Source organism: Folsomia candida, unplaced genomic scaffold (genome assembly GCF_002217175.1).
Source record: "Folsomia candida strain VU population unplaced genomic scaffold, ASM221717v1 Fcan01_Sc011, whole genome shotgun sequence".
Classification (NCBI taxonomy): Eukaryota; Metazoa; Arthropoda; class Collembola; order Entomobryomorpha; family Isotomidae; genus Folsomia; species Folsomia candida.
The window spans coordinates 2,057,091-2,071,798 of record NW_019091203.1 but is presented as its reverse complement, the minus strand read 5'-3'; the positions used below and the strand labels follow the sequence as shown (position 1 = coordinate 2,071,798).

The 14,708-nt window shown below is 35.2% G+C and overlaps 3 protein-coding genes across 3 annotated transcripts; 2 read left to right on the top strand and 1 right to left on the bottom strand.

Annotated features, from left to right (window-relative positions):
* Positions 1 to 810: 810 nt before the first annotated feature.
* LOC118436902 (zinc finger CCCH domain-containing protein 13-like) lies at positions 811 to 3,286 on the bottom strand. The gene has a single exon (XM_035855562.1). The coding sequence runs from the start codon at positions 2,572 to 2,574 to the stop codon at positions 1,933 to 1,935; it is 642 nt and encodes a 213-aa protein (XP_035711455.1). The 5' UTR covers positions 2,575 to 3,286; the 3' UTR covers positions 811 to 1,932.
* A 1,920-nt stretch (positions 3,287 to 5,206) lies between these two features.
* LOC118436949 lies at positions 5,207 to 7,765 on the top strand. Its single transcript, XM_035855669.1, has 2 exons — positions 5,207 to 5,330; positions 5,443 to 7,765. The coding sequence occupies exon 2, from the start codon at positions 5,453 to 5,455 to the stop codon at positions 7,658 to 7,660; it is 2,208 nt and encodes a 735-aa protein (XP_035711562.1). The 5' UTR covers positions 5,207 to 5,330; positions 5,443 to 5,452; the 3' UTR covers positions 7,661 to 7,765.
* Positions 7,766 to 8,447: 682 nt separating this feature from the next.
* LOC118436961 (neuroglian-like) lies at positions 8,448 to 14,089 on the top strand. The gene is made up of 12 exons (XM_035855683.1): positions 8,448 to 8,577; positions 8,651 to 8,769; positions 9,419 to 9,705; positions 10,189 to 10,356; positions 10,846 to 10,975; positions 11,061 to 11,082; positions 11,911 to 12,075; positions 12,801 to 12,907; positions 13,033 to 13,038; positions 13,443 to 13,500; positions 13,803 to 13,850; positions 14,075 to 14,089. The coding sequence occupies exons 2-10, from the start codon at positions 8,706 to 8,708 to the stop codon at positions 13,451 to 13,453; spliced, it is 960 nt and encodes a 319-aa protein (XP_035711576.1). The 5' UTR covers positions 8,448 to 8,577; positions 8,651 to 8,705; the 3' UTR covers positions 13,454 to 13,500; positions 13,803 to 13,850; positions 14,075 to 14,089.
* The last annotated feature ends 619 nt before the right edge of the window (positions 14,090 to 14,708 follow it).

The window sequence follows — 14,708 nt, the reverse complement described above, 5'->3', positions numbered from 1 at the left end:
ATTTCCTTGTACTTAACTCCGACCAGGAGTGCACTCAAATGAGACACTATTAATGACTTGGGACACCCTAATCTCGACGACTTCATTGCAAAAATGCAATAAAATACACCTACCTTTTTTAGACGAACTTGGGTAACTTTGAACCTTGACGTATCGTTTGAATCTGAAAAAATCAATTAGTAAACCAATCAAATAACTTGGATATTCCGATTGAACCAATGAAAGAAAGATGAAGATCTGAAAATTGAATAAACTTAGATTAAATACATATATGACACTAAAATTAAATAAGGGCTGGTAGTGGCATACTATGGCCGCAGTACGATAATACGTTAAAATTATTGAGGGGATGATGAGGTGATGCAAATAATTTTATTGTCATTTTTAATTACCAGAACAATTTTCAATGATTATGATAAAGATGCATATGAATTTGTACTGTTTTATGAGCTAGTTCTGGTAATGTGTGTTTCAACATTACCAGAACAATTTGCAATGATTATGATAAGGATACATATGAATTTGTATTATTTTATGAGCTAGTTCTGGTAATGTGTGTTTCAACATTACCAGAACAATTTTCAATGATTATGATAAACATGCATATGAACAGCGTGTTTCAGTGCTAGCAGATAGTTAGTTTTGGAGGTGGAATTATATCGACTTGTATAGGAAAATGTATCCATCGCCAACGCAGTGCTTAGAAATGTAGACTTCGTCATCATCATAGATTATCCAATCATTCCCACGCCTAAAATTCACAACATAATGGCCTGAATTTAAGGAATCCCCAAATGACTAACTATAAGCGTCAAGGCGTAAGCATTATCTGAGCCGGGCAACATAAGAATATCCGATGCAAATGACTTTTCTAGAATTTTTGTGCCTCGATTTGTGAAAATTTTTAGATTAACGAACAAAGCCCGTGGTGCCAATACTAATTTGGAATTGAAATTTGCTAATCCTGCCGATTTGCATGTCTCACAGAGATATTCTTGTTCCCCGATGAAATGATTTATGATGCAATCCTGTAAATTCGTTGCTGTCCTTCCGATCGACAGAGAAGTACATGATTCGTTTCTCGTGCTTTTAATCCCACAAGAACACGTAACTTCGGTTACTAGCGTCGCAACATATTCTTCCAGAGACATCCCTGAGTTGCTTAAGTTCTGTAGTAGGTCAAGAAGAAATAGATGAGGGTCATCCTGCATTCCAATTGGATATGAAGGCATGCATGCAACTAACTCTTGCCTAGTAGTTCTTAGTTGACAAAGTGGAACTGGGGTGAGTAACGCGTGAAAGAAACCTCTTAGACAAAGAGATAGACGGTCTCGACTAACTTTCAGGAAGTCTTGGATGGATACAGACTCATATATTAAGTGAAGAATTGCGTTAATATAGCACGTGTTTCCTAAATTTGGAATACCGAGATGAATTGAAAGTGATTGCTCGCAAAGTACATTGTCTGCAGATAAATCTTCGTTATCTATTTGTACGTCCATTTCCGACTGTTCAGTATTGTGCCCTATACCACTTTCGCTCAAACTTACTTCCATTGGTTCTGCTTCTTGTGGACAACTTTCTGATTCCACATGTGATGGCAATATATGTATGTCATCTGGCCATGTCACACAAATTGGCTTATGGTAGCTGAAATAACTTTCATAGAAAAAAGCGGACACACCAAATACATTTGAAAAACATGCATCGATACATGTATTTCCGTCGGTACTATTTTCGGAGGGAGTTATTAATCTGAAGCCCATTTTGGTGAAAATTTGCCTCATTTGGAATCCATCTTTGGTCATGAAATTTAGATTAAAGTCACCAAAGACGATCATCGGGGTGCCTTTTTTGCCACTCAAAAGATCTGAGACGTCCTTTAAAAAAGCTGTCGCACGATACTGGGGACTACGGTATAACATACAAATCCTAACATTTTTCTGTGCCCATTGAACTATCTCGGCGGGAAGCATGTTCCACCCGATCCCGCTCTTTTTCCACTTCGCGGTAAGTCTCATTTTCTCGGCGGGAAGCATGTTCCACCCGATCCCGCTCTTTTTCCACTTCGCGGTAAGACTCATTTTCTCGGCGGGAAACATGTTCCACCCGATTCCGCTCTTTTTCCACTTCGCGATAAGACTCATTTTCTCGGCGGGAAGCATGTTCCACCCGATCCCGCTCTTTTTCCACTTCGCGGTAAGACTCATTTTCTCGGCGGGAAACATGTTCCACCCGATCCCGCTCTTTTTCCACTTCGCGGTAAGACTCATTTTCTCGGCGGGAAACATGTTCCACCCGATTCCGCTCTTTTTCCACTTCGCGATAAGTCTCATTTTCTCGGCGGGAAGCATGGCTTATCCTGTCCCGCTCTTTTTCTTCTTCTCGGTAGATGTCAATCTTCCTAAGTTCAGCGTGAGCTGCGGCGTCCCTTTCTTGCTCTTGTTGTCGCATATCTGCATCCATCCTGTGTAATTTCTTCGAGATAGAGTTTTTTTCTGGTTCAGAACGACGGAACTCTTCGTGTTTCCTTTTTCTCCGCATCCTTTCTTTCATACTTAGTTTTCGAGGCATGATTTACCCACTAACTAAGGGCAACACCAACTCAATAAACGTAGGTTACGTACCTGTCGATAAGCCACTTAGCGATTTGCAATGCTCTACTCGATAAGCTACTTCACCTTTCGCTCCACTTCTTGACAAATTTCTCCTCCTCCAGATAAGTCGCTCCACCCCTTCTCCTCCAGATAAATTTCTCCTCCTCTTGATAAGTCACTCCCCCTCTAACGACCCCGTCTTGATAGTTACTTCTCCGATTTGGAATTTGCGTAATATAGAGCGAGACGTTTCGATTATTCAGAATTAGAAAATTCAGACGCAGAATAAATATTGAAATCCAAGATTTGTTTTTCTCCTGTTTCTGTTTGTCTGGTCTAGCATACGTTAGCATAGTTACAAAACTTATAATGAAATGATGAAATTTATATTCATTTTATTTCATTTTATTTATTTCTTATTATTATTATTTTCTTCCATTCATTCATTATATCCTTCAAATTTTCTTATGCATCCAAATTAAATATGGTTATGCTTAAATTACACTATCTATGTTTGACTGAAGATTATGTCAAACTTATGTCCCATTGAGTATTAAAGGGCGAGCTACTTCTGCCGTTACAACGGTTTATTATTATTATCGGTAACACAAATTGTGTTACCGATTGTTAGATATCAACTGTGCTATTTATTTACTAAAAAATTCGATTCGGTTTGTTCAATACCAATGGTGCGCCTAACATATTCTATAATTGTCAAGGGGATTTTTAATTAGCATCAATTGATGCAAAAAACTCGTTAACAGACGGACAGACAGACAGACGGACGGACATGAGGAATTCAATAGCTCTCGTGCTACGCAGGGCGAGCTAATAAGTCATGCAAATTTGGGATGCATAAATTTTGTTCTCTTCAATTTTATTGCAATTAATTAATTAATACCATAATTATTGAATACCCTGAGCTACCATCCTTATTGAATTATTTTTATTGTGTATTTCCACATATGGAACTAATAAACACTTCATTATTGCGAATTACGCTTCAAAAATAAATGAGATCAAAACAACACTATTAAACAATTTCAGTAAGAATTTTATTGAACTTTGAACCACCCTAACAGGTGTTTATGTTTAGTTATTAGATTTTTAAGCATGATTTTAAGAAGATCCGTGAGAAACATGTCTGTGCGTTGTAAATAAAGGGTGTTGATGTAATCCATCCCGATTGTTTTTTTTAACCCGACGAAGATTTACGAAAAATAACACAAAGTTAACAGAAATTAGTTAAGGGCATGATTATGGTTGAAGCATTAAAATTAAGCATTAAGCATAATTTTAAATATATCTTTAACTTATGCAGAAATGCTCTTAATTACACATATATAATTCATCGACCGTAGTATAAATTTCTAGAAGACTAATTATGGCACTTGGTCTCTAATAAAAGGTTTGTCTCGAAGTTTTGAACGTTTTTGAGGTACAAATTTTAAAATATTTAGAGAAGAAATCGGGACGAATTAAATCATCGCCCTTTAGAAACTGGATCAACCCAGACCAGACTTTGGTCGTAAACTGGTTATTTAATGCCGCAAATTTATAGGCTATCAACCTTTTTAACACCTTCCACGAATAAATTATACTTATGTCCACATGACTAAGCACTGTTGGTCGTAAACTCGGAATTTTTTCAAATTTAATTAACATGTCTTTATATACCTATGCAAAGCGTGAATTCAGGGGAAAGAAATAAAACCGCAATTACAACATGGTAAACATTCAATCGATTCATCTGGGATAAATTTTACGACCGCATCGTATTTACATATTCGAGGATAAAATGCTCACTCATTACGCATTCATAATGAAATTAACTTATTTAGCTAGCTCAATAAAGAAGTTATATAATTTTGTCATTGGTATTTTAAGGAAAGAATAATTCAATTATTATTTTATTTCCGTAGTCGTATGTACATAATTGCGTCAACGAAGTTTTATGTTCGGGGAATCATCCCCACATTTATTATGTATTTATTAATTGGGTTAACAAGAAGTAATCAGTACAGCGTCGCATAGCCCGAGCCATGAGATTATGAATATGACATTAAATTGTTAAGTTATTTAGTACATCTTGCTATTATGTAATTAACGTCAACTTTTCGTATATTTGCCAAATTAGTGCCAAAAAAGACGGACAGACAGACAGACAGACAGACAGACAGACAGAACAGATAAATGTTTTTGTAAGCCCTGCTTGGAGTGATAAAAAAACTATATATGTACTTAAATATTTCCTAATCATAATTAGAGTACCCAAACTTTTGGTGTACATAAACACGAAGAAAAGTTGTTTTTTACTTTATTAACAGAACTTTCGAGTCTGAACGTACCCTAATTTTCAAGATATTTCATAAAGATTTGAAATTCGAGGAAAGAAAATTGAAAATTATAGAAGTAATAAAATTTTGAGTTGTTATCTGAATTGTTGGAATCATTAGACAGGAGGATGTAGTGTCGTCACAGAGTCGTGGCGTAGGTCAACAATATACTCATTTGCATACAAATGCAAATATTGCGCAATAGCATTTCTAGTGACGACGTTCACAACTGCATATATAATGTGGTCACAGGGGGAAGACAAGTTATATTAACTTTGTCACCAGCTACTGCAGAGCTACATAAATAAAATCATATCATCATTATAAAGTCTTAATTTCGAAATATTTATCAGTCTCAACAAATTTGGGAACATTTTTATTTCTCGTAGAAAATCAGGTTAGTAAATTTTAATTTTAATTCAATAATAGAATAAAAATTAATAGAATTGTGAAATTATTGATTTTAAAAATTAGTAATCAGTTTATTATTTTCTTGAAATTTATTATAGAAGCCGAGCGATGTCAGAAATTTCTCTAAACTACCCAATATTCGCTGCCCTGGTGAATGGAATTTTAATCCTGTTCCTGTCTCTGAATTTCTTAAAGCTCTGGAAAAAAACGAAACGACAAGATCATGAACAAAAATTAAGGAAAAAATCAATTATAACCACTTCCATATCACCATGCCAACCACCATTCAATAAAACCTCACCCAAAAACGAGGATGTCGCATCGCTAACTCCATGGCAACCAGAAATCAATCACGAAAATATTTCCCCACCTAAGAACCAGCCAGATGAAATGGCCACATTCAAAAACGTCTCAAACGTGCTAATCTCAACGCTAAATCCTGCCCTAATCTCATCAAAGGATAAGGACGTCTTATACTCTCTCTACAAACAAATCCACTTTGGTAACTTCCCCTTCAAAAATCTACTTCAGCTTAAATCTTACCATCGCGGCACCCTGTATTGGATCCTTCTCCGAGGAATGTCGGCATCCCATTCTATTTCAAAATATATCGAACTTTACGAAAAACTGAAACGATCTGAAGCTCATCAACTAACCCTTCACAATTATAGGGCTGCTCGGACCACTGAGATGATCATACCCTCCGATAAAAAATGTGTCCCTGTCCTACATCCGGGCCACATTATGATCCCGATTAATCAAATTCCTTACGAATTACTGCTCAATTATAACAGCACTGTTAAAACCAAGTACATGTTGGCAGGCCGGGGTAAGCCGACTTACGATATGAAAGCCATTCAACCCCCGAAATTGATAAGCGATTCAGATTTTATTAAGAAATTTACGGAGACGCAATACTACAAAATGGTTACTTACTTGGATCAAGATAACCCAGATTTTGATCCTTATAGAAAATTATATGGCTTATCCAAGGATAAGTCCGACACGAAATATTTTATCGCGGATTTAACCGGAATCCGTGTACTAGCCTTGAAGCTAGAAGACAACGCGGTGCTATGTCCTTGCGTAGTTTTATTCAAAACCGGAAGTAGTAATACGAAACTTAGCTTAGTTTCTATCGCAATTGAAAATTTGTATGAAACTATATCCTGCGATGGGGTAGATCCCTTTAAAATAATGCCGCCATTTCCCCAGATATTAGACTCCCTTAAACTTCTCTATCCAGGAGATGGCGTTGCCTGGGAGGTCGCAAAGCTACACGCGACCCTTAATTCGAGCTATATTTCCAGCCTAGGACTCCACCCACTCCTACATTTTGTCCTGTCCGGTCCAATTTCTCTCACTTTTGACTCAATTTTGACCCAAAATAGTACCAAAAAATATTCAAATTTGCTAATCTCGCAAATAATTGGGGCACACTCCACCAGCCAAACGGGCGTTGATGCGAACGCCCTAAATTTTAAAGAATCCGTCCTTTGGGCGGAAAATTCGCTATATTACGCTTTTGGTGTCGGCACTAAAAATAATGGTGCGTATAATATGACGAAATTAATCTGCGATGGGTTAGAGGGTCACCCGATTTATGGGAAATTTAACAAAATTTCCTTCTTAAATGAACAGCGAGATAATCGTTTTCAGGATATCTTTACTCATCAGAAATTTATGAATGGTTTCTTAAAACCGGTGAAGACCTTTGTTCGTGGCGTGATTAATCTGATTCTGGGGGATGAAAAAGAGATAGAATTTTGTAACCTGTTTTTATCTGAATTGCAGAATAAGCTACCCCTGAAAAGTATTGTGAGGGGGGAAGTTGGCGAATATTTTGGCAACAAAAATGGCAATATCTATCACCTCGCCAATTTAATGGAGGGATTGTTAACTTATTTCATCTTTAACGCGGTTGAGCATTCAATCGAACATTTCCTTCTGGGGTCGCATTGGCTCAATGATGATCAAATACTGATCCGAATTCCGGTCGATTTTGGAAATAAATCCAATAATTGGCACGATATTTATGACGAGGTCTCCAAACTGAATGAAATTTCGGATAGATCCCGATTTTATTTGGCGTCAAAAATGTTCTTTCATCCCCACGTGAGTAAAACTTTTGTAGATTTATTGAGTAAAGAGGGGGGATATTTGGGTGGAGGTGGGAATCATAATTATGGGAATGTTTCCAAATTGTTGGGAATTTTGGAACAAGAATTATTAGACGGGATGATGCACGTGTTGAACGGGGAGGATAATTTGGCCGGAATTAGATTGACCGATGTCGCGATAAGTGTGCAAAGTTAGAAAGGAATTGATAAAAAATTGATGATAAGTAGTTACCAATTTTACATAAATGTAATATTAATTATGATAAATATGAATACTTATATTTAATATTTAATCATAACTGTTCAGAAATATTTCTTTGGTTATAATGAACAAAGTTTAAACTTTTCATCATTTATTCAAATTTTGAAAATAATAATTTATCAATTTGATCTAAAATTTGCATTATTTAATGAATTTCTCAAGGTACCCCATTTATACAGTGAAAACTTAATAAATAATAAACATAATTCTTGATTTACTCTTCATTACATAACTTATGGACATCCGCACATTTCCGATCCTGTGTTGATGTGCGTGTTTCATAATTCTTATGGATAATAAAAATTCCAAAATTTTTTCGCATATTGCTAAAAATTTCTAGGTTTTCCGACCTATTTAAAAATATTCCTTAGTTTATTAGAAAAAGTATGTAATTGGTGGGTCCATCTTTTAGATATTAAAAAAAATATAGACATTCCTTGCAAATATTTTAACGATAATTATACGATACGAGACGAAATTTTATTGCTTAAAGAATTTTGACTTTTAAAAAATCCATTATTAGCAATATCTGCATATATTCAGAAATACTAATTTCTCAAAAAATTTTATATTAATGTTTTTTTCGTGCATATTTCGTAAATATTTTTTATCTTAAATATGAAATATATTTTTCAGCATTTTTTCATAAATCCATATCCGCCCTTTGTTTATTGCATCGCAATTTCACCCCGACCCGAGCATCAAGCCTGTTGCGCGCTCGGACGGCCGTCACAGTCACCACGGAAGCAGTCGGCAGGATGCAGGATTTGCAAAATAAATTCGCAATTTTTTATTTATTTTCCCATCCTCCATAATTTCTCCAATTTTTACTCTCGTTGTTTTTAAAAAGGGTGAGTCAAACTTGAAAAAATGGATTTCCGCAAGAAACAAGTAAGGAAATATTTATTTATTTTTTCTTCACAGGGAAATTTCGAACAGCAGCAGCAGCAGCAGTAAATTCATCAGAAAAATTGTCAAGATGTCGAGAATGAACTTTTTCTTCTGGCTGTTCCTCCTCGGATCGGGAATGTGTCAAGAGAGCGGTACATATTTTACTTAATTATTACACCTAATTAATTAAATTTATCTTGTTTAACGTAGGACTAGATTACGAATCCGTACATTTTTAAGTATTTATCCGCTCTGGGAATTTATTTAAAAATTATGGACGACTAATTTGTACAAGATAACATCATTTTTTTACACTTCAGATCTTAACAGATTGGAAATTTTGACAAAAATTGCAAATTAAAAAGTCACAGCCATTCTATCAATACCTAATTCGCTACAGATTTGTCGTCCAGAAGGTTAAATTAAAATCTCAGAGAAGAAAAATGATCAAACCTTTGTTGACCTTGACGATAAGTTATCGATTCCGATGTGGAAATTCTTTATATAATTCTGAACAACGAATTTGTCCAGCGTATCGTTTCCAATTTCTTAAAATTAACTAAGTACTCACATTTTTGAAACACGTGATCTCAAATGTAAGAAAAATTGGTTAAAAACGTGTCCCCATTTTATCCGTCATCTTACCCAGTACAAATTTATCGTTCAGAATGTTAAAATCAATTCCCAGAGCGGAGCAATGATTAAAAATGCTGTAATTTTAATAATTATTCATCAACTCGGAACTTAATTCCAACTACAATTAAAGTTATAATTATTGCATAAATAAATATTGTTTTCTAGCTATTCCAGTCGAATCTCCAGTCGAATTTCCAGTCGAATCTCCTCCCTTCATCGTTCAACAGCCCTCCACGGAAGAAGTCCTCTTCTTTTCCGGTGAAGGGTTCGTCCTCCCCTGCGAGGCGACAGGGGAACCTACCCCCAGCTTTACATGGTTCAAGGACGGGGAAGAATTCGACCTGGGCCCGACCAATGACAGGATCTTCCTACAACCCGGAAGTGGAAGCTTGGTGGTAAATGACACCGAAAAGGAAGATGCGGGGCATTACCAGTGCTTTGCCAGTAACCAGGTTGGTTAAAAAAAATGGAGATTTCTATTTTTTACATGAATATTTCCGTTTTTCTAAAAAAAAAACTACAAATGGAACGTTATTTTTTTCAAGCTGCGCACGGATTGTGTTTAGCGAGTTATGTTAAAAAATCAAGCCTAAAATTAGGTTACGTTTGTAAACTGTACGAAATCTGGAGTTTAACGGTGACTTGAAAAATAGTAAAGTTTGCTCGGGATTTTGCATAGTTTATTTAATATGAAATTTAGATTGGTTATGATTTATGTAAACTATTTTTAAGTGTGTATTGGAATACATGTTTTGAAGAAATTTAAAAAAATCAGTCAGATTAAATTGAAAAATTAGAAATATTTTCTTAAATCGCGAAAACAACGTGTTTTTTCCAGCGATGAAGAGCAAATTTCTTAGCAAAAACGGGTGTCTTTTAAGAAAGAATTTGAATGTGTAAACTTTATAATCAGTTAAATAATTATAATTTTATAGTTTGGAACTGCAACGAGTAATAGCGTGTTCGTGCGGGAGGCGGAGATGGAATCGTTTCCGGAGGTGGAGAAGGCGACCGTGGAGTACGCCAAGATCGGATCTCCCTTCAACCTTACCTGCAGTCCTCCTCATGGCTATCCGAAACCGGAAGTCTACTGGATTATCAAAGTTAGCATGTATTTCTTATCAAGAAAATACATACACAGTACAACCTTACCTAGCCCGAGTCAGGTTGTCATTAATAATTAAAGTGAGTACAAAACCACCACGACAGCTTTTTATTTTCGACAGCTTTTATTTTGCTAATTTTCAAATTTTATTCCTACATATTTTGCATATTCTACTAAAATATGCAAAAAAAAGTATCGGAATTTCCGAACTGTGTCTTTTAGGCGGAAGGCATTCGAAAGTTTCCATAAACTTTCAAAAATTCCTCGAAAACATTCCAAAATTCGTAGGGGTTTGGAGAAAAATAATTTTGAGTCGGGAAAAGTTTGGAAGATGCATGTGCAAAATTTCAAGTCGACTAGATAAGTTTAATGGATAGACAGACAGCCAGACAATTATGATGACGGGTAGATAAGCTCTGACTCGGGCTAAAAAATAATGAACCCCTGGATATGAGTTGGAACTTTCATTTATTTGTATTTTTTTCAGAATACCTACTACCGACCAGCCACCCTGAAGAACATAACTGACCCAAGAATCACTACGGATCCGGAGAACGGGACGCTGTTCTTCTCGACCATCACGGAAGAAGATAAAAGTAAAGATTCGTTCTACTACTGTAAGTTAAATAAAATGATTTGTTTATGTACAAGGTTTTTTTTAGTTGAGATTTGAAAATTTGAAAATTCATCACACTTTTACAGGCGCCTCGTACTCGGCAGTAAGGTCAGTGCCGTCTTATACTGGAGGTCTCCCAACGATTTTGAGCAAATTAATGTTAATCAAGCACAAATTTAATTGGTGTGCAATTTGTAAAAGATAAGATCTCCCGATGCTCAGGTCCGGCAGAGATAAATATTTGCATTCAACAGTCTAGTAAAATATAACAAACTTCCCCCATCGGAAAAATTATTTTCGCCCAAACCCCCATAAATTTTTTGAGATTCCCGGGCATTTTCGAATGTTTCCGTAAACTTTCAAATGCCTTCCAAAGAGACTTTCTGATTTATTTATGTACCAACTTTCTTCCCTCGAACCTAGTTCGGAAATTGTGGAAGTTTTTACCAAACTGAATTTTCAGAGACGAGATAAAATTTTGCACTTTCCAAATTTACGAAGCGTTTTTCTCTCTTTGGATGCAAATATCTCGGCCAAACGTGTCCATATTGAGAGATCATAGTAATTAAAGTTATGATAGGTTAACTCTAATTTGCTCAAAATCATAGATCCTACACTGGGAGACCACCATTTTTAGTAAATTACTTAGAATTAGTTTAAATATTTGCGACAATGTCTCATTTTGTGTGAATTCTCGCTTGCCAAATATTTTGCGAAGTATTCATATTTTGTAAATATTTCAACGATTGTTTTACTCAAAGAAATCCGACTACAAACAATCCAGAACATTATACATGCATCCATTTAAAACCATAGAAATTTTCGGAAAATTCGTATTTTCTTCGTATCCATTTTCGCATTGTTTGCTAAATATTAAATACACATTTCCACGATTTAGGAATTAAATGCTTATCCATTAATATTTTCTGATTCTAGTGATAAGTTCACAATTGGCAATCCGGTCTATTTGGGGGTCTACCCCTTCCTCATCGACCCGGCCACAGTTTATGATAGGTCTCCCGATTTCCTGTATGTCACCAAGCCACACGTGGTCGCTCTCAAGGGAGGATCCGCATCCCTGTGGTGCATTCCAAGCGGAACGTAAGAAAATTTCACTCCTAAAAATATTGTTACCCTTTTTTGAAAAGTGATATCAGTCTAAATTAACCTCTCTGTGACCACAATTCTTTTTAAGAAATCCCTTGAGTACGATGTGGATTTTATAATTAACTTAATTTGTAGTAGTCAATTAAATTTGTGTTTTTTTTATAAAAGACCAATACTAATTTCAACGAGTTTCCAGGTTTTGAGTTATTTTTTTTTTATAAAAATTACCAAAAAATCTTGTTAACAATAGAAAATTCCAAAAAAATTTGGAGATAAATATCAAAAAGGGTACCTACCATAAAATTTTCCGAAATACACTACGGAAATGCTTGTATTTTGTGAAATTTAGAAAAATCTTAACGTATTTATTTGGTCTCTTATGGACTTGTTTTGAAATACATTATATTACGAATTTTGGTCGCAATGAGGTTAAGCAAATTATACAAAATCCAGAGTAACGTTATCTCGATAAAGAGCCAAGTTTACACTGGATTTAGAATACTTTACTGAATTTAGAATTTAGAATGCATTCGTTTTTCAAAAACCTACAAGTATTTTTAAGTTTACTCGCTCATACATAAAACATGGGTGGGTGGTAATAAAATAAGGGAAAGTTTCGAATTGACAGAATTACATTGAAAAAAAATCGTTTTTTTTCAAAACTTTCCGGTCTAATCCAAAATTTTTTCTGATTACGATTTGTAAATATTTCTCTGTAGGCCGTTGCCGAAGGTCAGCTGGATAAAAAAAGGTTCCCCTCTTCCTCCTGGTATTGAATACCTTAACTATGGGAAGACCCTTAAGATTAATAATGTGGATTTCTCTGGTACATACATACATAAATTTAAGCACTTTAAGACCCCGATTTACTTACACATAAATTAGTAATTAATTAATTGTGCTATTTTTCCTTTCTTTCATGACCTCCTCACCACATCGGAAAACTTGAAGACGAAGGTAGTTATAGTTGCGTATGGAAATATATAAATATTTATTTGAACAAAAACATGCACTGTTAATAATGTGGAGGGAAATTGTCACCCGCGGAGGTACTGTTTGTAGTACCCCAAAATGATTTCGGAAACGTTTTGTTACCAATAGAAAATAAGCCAAAAAATCATGCACGAAAGACACGTGGCGTCGCTATTTGTTTAAATTTAGAATTTTATTGTCTGAGGTTTATTGGTGCATGAAAGTAATTTTTGAAATTTGTTGGGTTCAGGTTGAGTTTTTGACTTATTTTCGTATTAGTGATAAAACGTATTTTTAACCATTCCACAAAAAATTTATGTACCTCCGCGGGAGACAATTTGTCACCAACTTATTTAGAGTGTGGTTTCCATAATTGTCTCATTTTTTAGACCGCTGTTAACGGAATTGGGTTTCCAATCACCTACGCGATAAGGTTGACCGTTCATGGTAGGTTACATACATAAATATGTAGATACACTCTTAGAAATCTAGTATATTCAGGCAGATATTAATTTCTCGGTATTAAACGTACTACCACTTGGTATTAACGTTATTTATACCGGTTGCTCCAGATTTGGTAAAACTTTAATACCGAGCTATTAAATTCTACAGCGTTTTCCTTGTCAATCATCCCACTTTGACAGTAATGAATACCGTTTTGTATTAATTTAATACAAGATTTCTAAGCGTGTGCTCGACAAATATATTGTTTATTTATGTGTTAAGAGCTTGTATGTTTTTTTTCGTAGCCATGCCGTATTTTACCGTCGAGCCCAAAGTTCAAACTATTAAAGAAGGTATTTCCAAAATATTTTTCAAAAATACGGTCATAGCTTTTAATTTTTGCAATATTGATAGTATTCATTAATGTTCGCGTCGCAAAAAAATATTAACCGTGGGGATGCGCAACTTCAAATTTTTTTAGCAAACCAATTTTTTTCGAATTTGCAAACTTTGTTTTTTTACTAACTATGTAAACTCGTAATGAATATGCACTAATTAATTATCTCCTTAATTGCAGGTGGCACGGCCGCCTTCTGGTGTGAGGCTGGAGGTCTACCCGTCCCAGAGATCACCTGGATTCATAACGGGAAGGACCTCGCCAATGCGGAAGCCAACCCAAAGAGGCACAATATCGGAAATATGTTGGTAATCGAGAACGCCACCTTGTCCGATACCGGTGAGTAAATTATGAGCGTACTCATCTTATTGTAACTCAGGTAGTAAACTTGCTAAAATCGAAGAGGGTGGGATTCGCAAAATTTGATTTCGCAAATCTCACAAACCTTCTAAAAATACGTATTTTGATATTTTTCCCATGGATTTCTGTAATTTCTTTTGATAAGGATGAGTTTTCGAAATAATATCGTGAAATTCTAACATGTCCATCAAATTTGTGAAAAAAAATCCTACCGTTTTCCAGCAAAAGTTTTGCGAAATCTCGCAAATTTCACAAAACTTGACAAGTTAATTTGCTATGTTCAATTTATTTACGAGATATGCGAAGGTTGACGTGAGCAAGCTTTATATAAAAATATACCTAATTTTTAAAAAATTATGAGAAGCTTGGAAAAGAAATTTTTAAGAAATATTTCTTTATTGAGAAATACATACCATGTAATTATTTATTTACAGCGAACTATGGCTGTAATGCG